Source organism: Myotis brandtii, unplaced genomic scaffold (genome assembly GCF_000412655.1).
Source record: "Myotis brandtii unplaced genomic scaffold, ASM41265v1 scaffold1956, whole genome shotgun sequence".
Classification (NCBI taxonomy): domain Eukaryota; kingdom Metazoa; phylum Chordata; class Mammalia; order Chiroptera; family Vespertilionidae; genus Myotis; species Myotis brandtii.
Window position 1 is genome coordinate 467137 of NW_005357294.1, and position 1020 is coordinate 468156.

At 66.9% G+C, this 1020-nt stretch overlaps 1 protein-coding gene across 4 annotated transcripts in view; it reads left to right on the forward strand.

The window, feature by feature from the left end:
• MROH1 (maestro heat-like repeat family member 1) overlaps positions 1-1020 on the forward strand; it is a 45121-nt gene that overhangs the window by 12416 nt on the left and 31685 nt on the right. For all 4 annotated transcript variants that reach the window (XM_014538660.1, XM_014538658.1, XM_014538659.1 and 1 more), the window contains 3 exons: positions 111-255; positions 313-353; positions 600-741. In XM_014538660.1, the coding sequence (XP_014394146.1) occupies positions 111-255; positions 313-353; positions 600-741 (328 nt within the window). The remainder of the gene's footprint in view (positions 1-110; positions 256-312; positions 354-599; positions 742-1020) is intronic.

A 1020-nucleotide genomic window follows, 5' to 3' on the forward strand; every position in this document is an offset into this window, starting at 1 on the left:
ACTGGCCAAGCCTCCTGAGCTCCGCGAGGCCTGCGGGGGTGGGGTGGTGGGGAGCCTCCCCAAGGCTGTGGCCCCCACGGCCGCTCTACTGACCATGGCACTGCCCCTAGGTCCTCTGGCCGCACCTGCTCCAGTTCCTCACCCCCGTGCGCTTCACGGGGGCGCTGACCCCGCTCTGCCGGAGCCTCGTGCACTTGGCCCAGAAGAGGCAGGAGGCAGCGGCTGAGGCCCCCCTCATCCAGTATGACGGCAACGGTGCGCAGCCAGTGTGCGCAGCCAGTGTGCGCAGCCAGCGTCCTGTCTCTCTTGCAGTGACCCTGCCATCTCCATACGCCATAGCCACGAGGCTTCTGGTGAGCGATGCGGCTCCCTCCGAGGGATCGGGAGAGGAGTGGGCGCTCCCCTCTGTCCCTGGGTCCCCGGTGCTCGCGGTGCCGTCATGGCCGAGCAAAGAACACTGCCTCGCAATGGGGGCCAGACAGGCATCCCACTTGGGTATGGGGAGCTGTGTCTTGGGGGGCTTGTTGCCTCCACCCCAGTACCATGTGGGTGGCCTTTTGGTCCGGCATAGCCGCGAGCTCCCACCTGCACCTCTGCAGACCGTGTCTTCCAGCCCCTACCTGGGGGGTGGCCGTGGGGCGGCCTCGCTCTGCCTCCTGAACGTCCTGCATCGGGACATCCACCCTTCGCTGGGTCAGCGGTGGGCGACGACCATCGCCCTGCTGCTGGAGTACCTGGAAGGTGAGGCCCCGGAGGTGGGGGCCCTGCACCCCTCTATGCCTGTCAGGGCAGCTCTGGCCTGTGAGGACCAGGGTTCCCTAATTGAGTAGAAGTAGCCTCCACTGGGGTTCAAAGAGGGTCTAGAGACCCAAGGGTGCTCCTGCTGGTGTCACTGTCATTCGGGAGCATCTGGGTGTGGGCCCCTCTGGGTTTCCTTTGTGCTCTGGAAGATGGGGCGGGGCCTGAGCCAGGTGGGGGTGCTGGACGGGGCCTGAGTCAGGTGGGGGTGCTGGGAGGGGC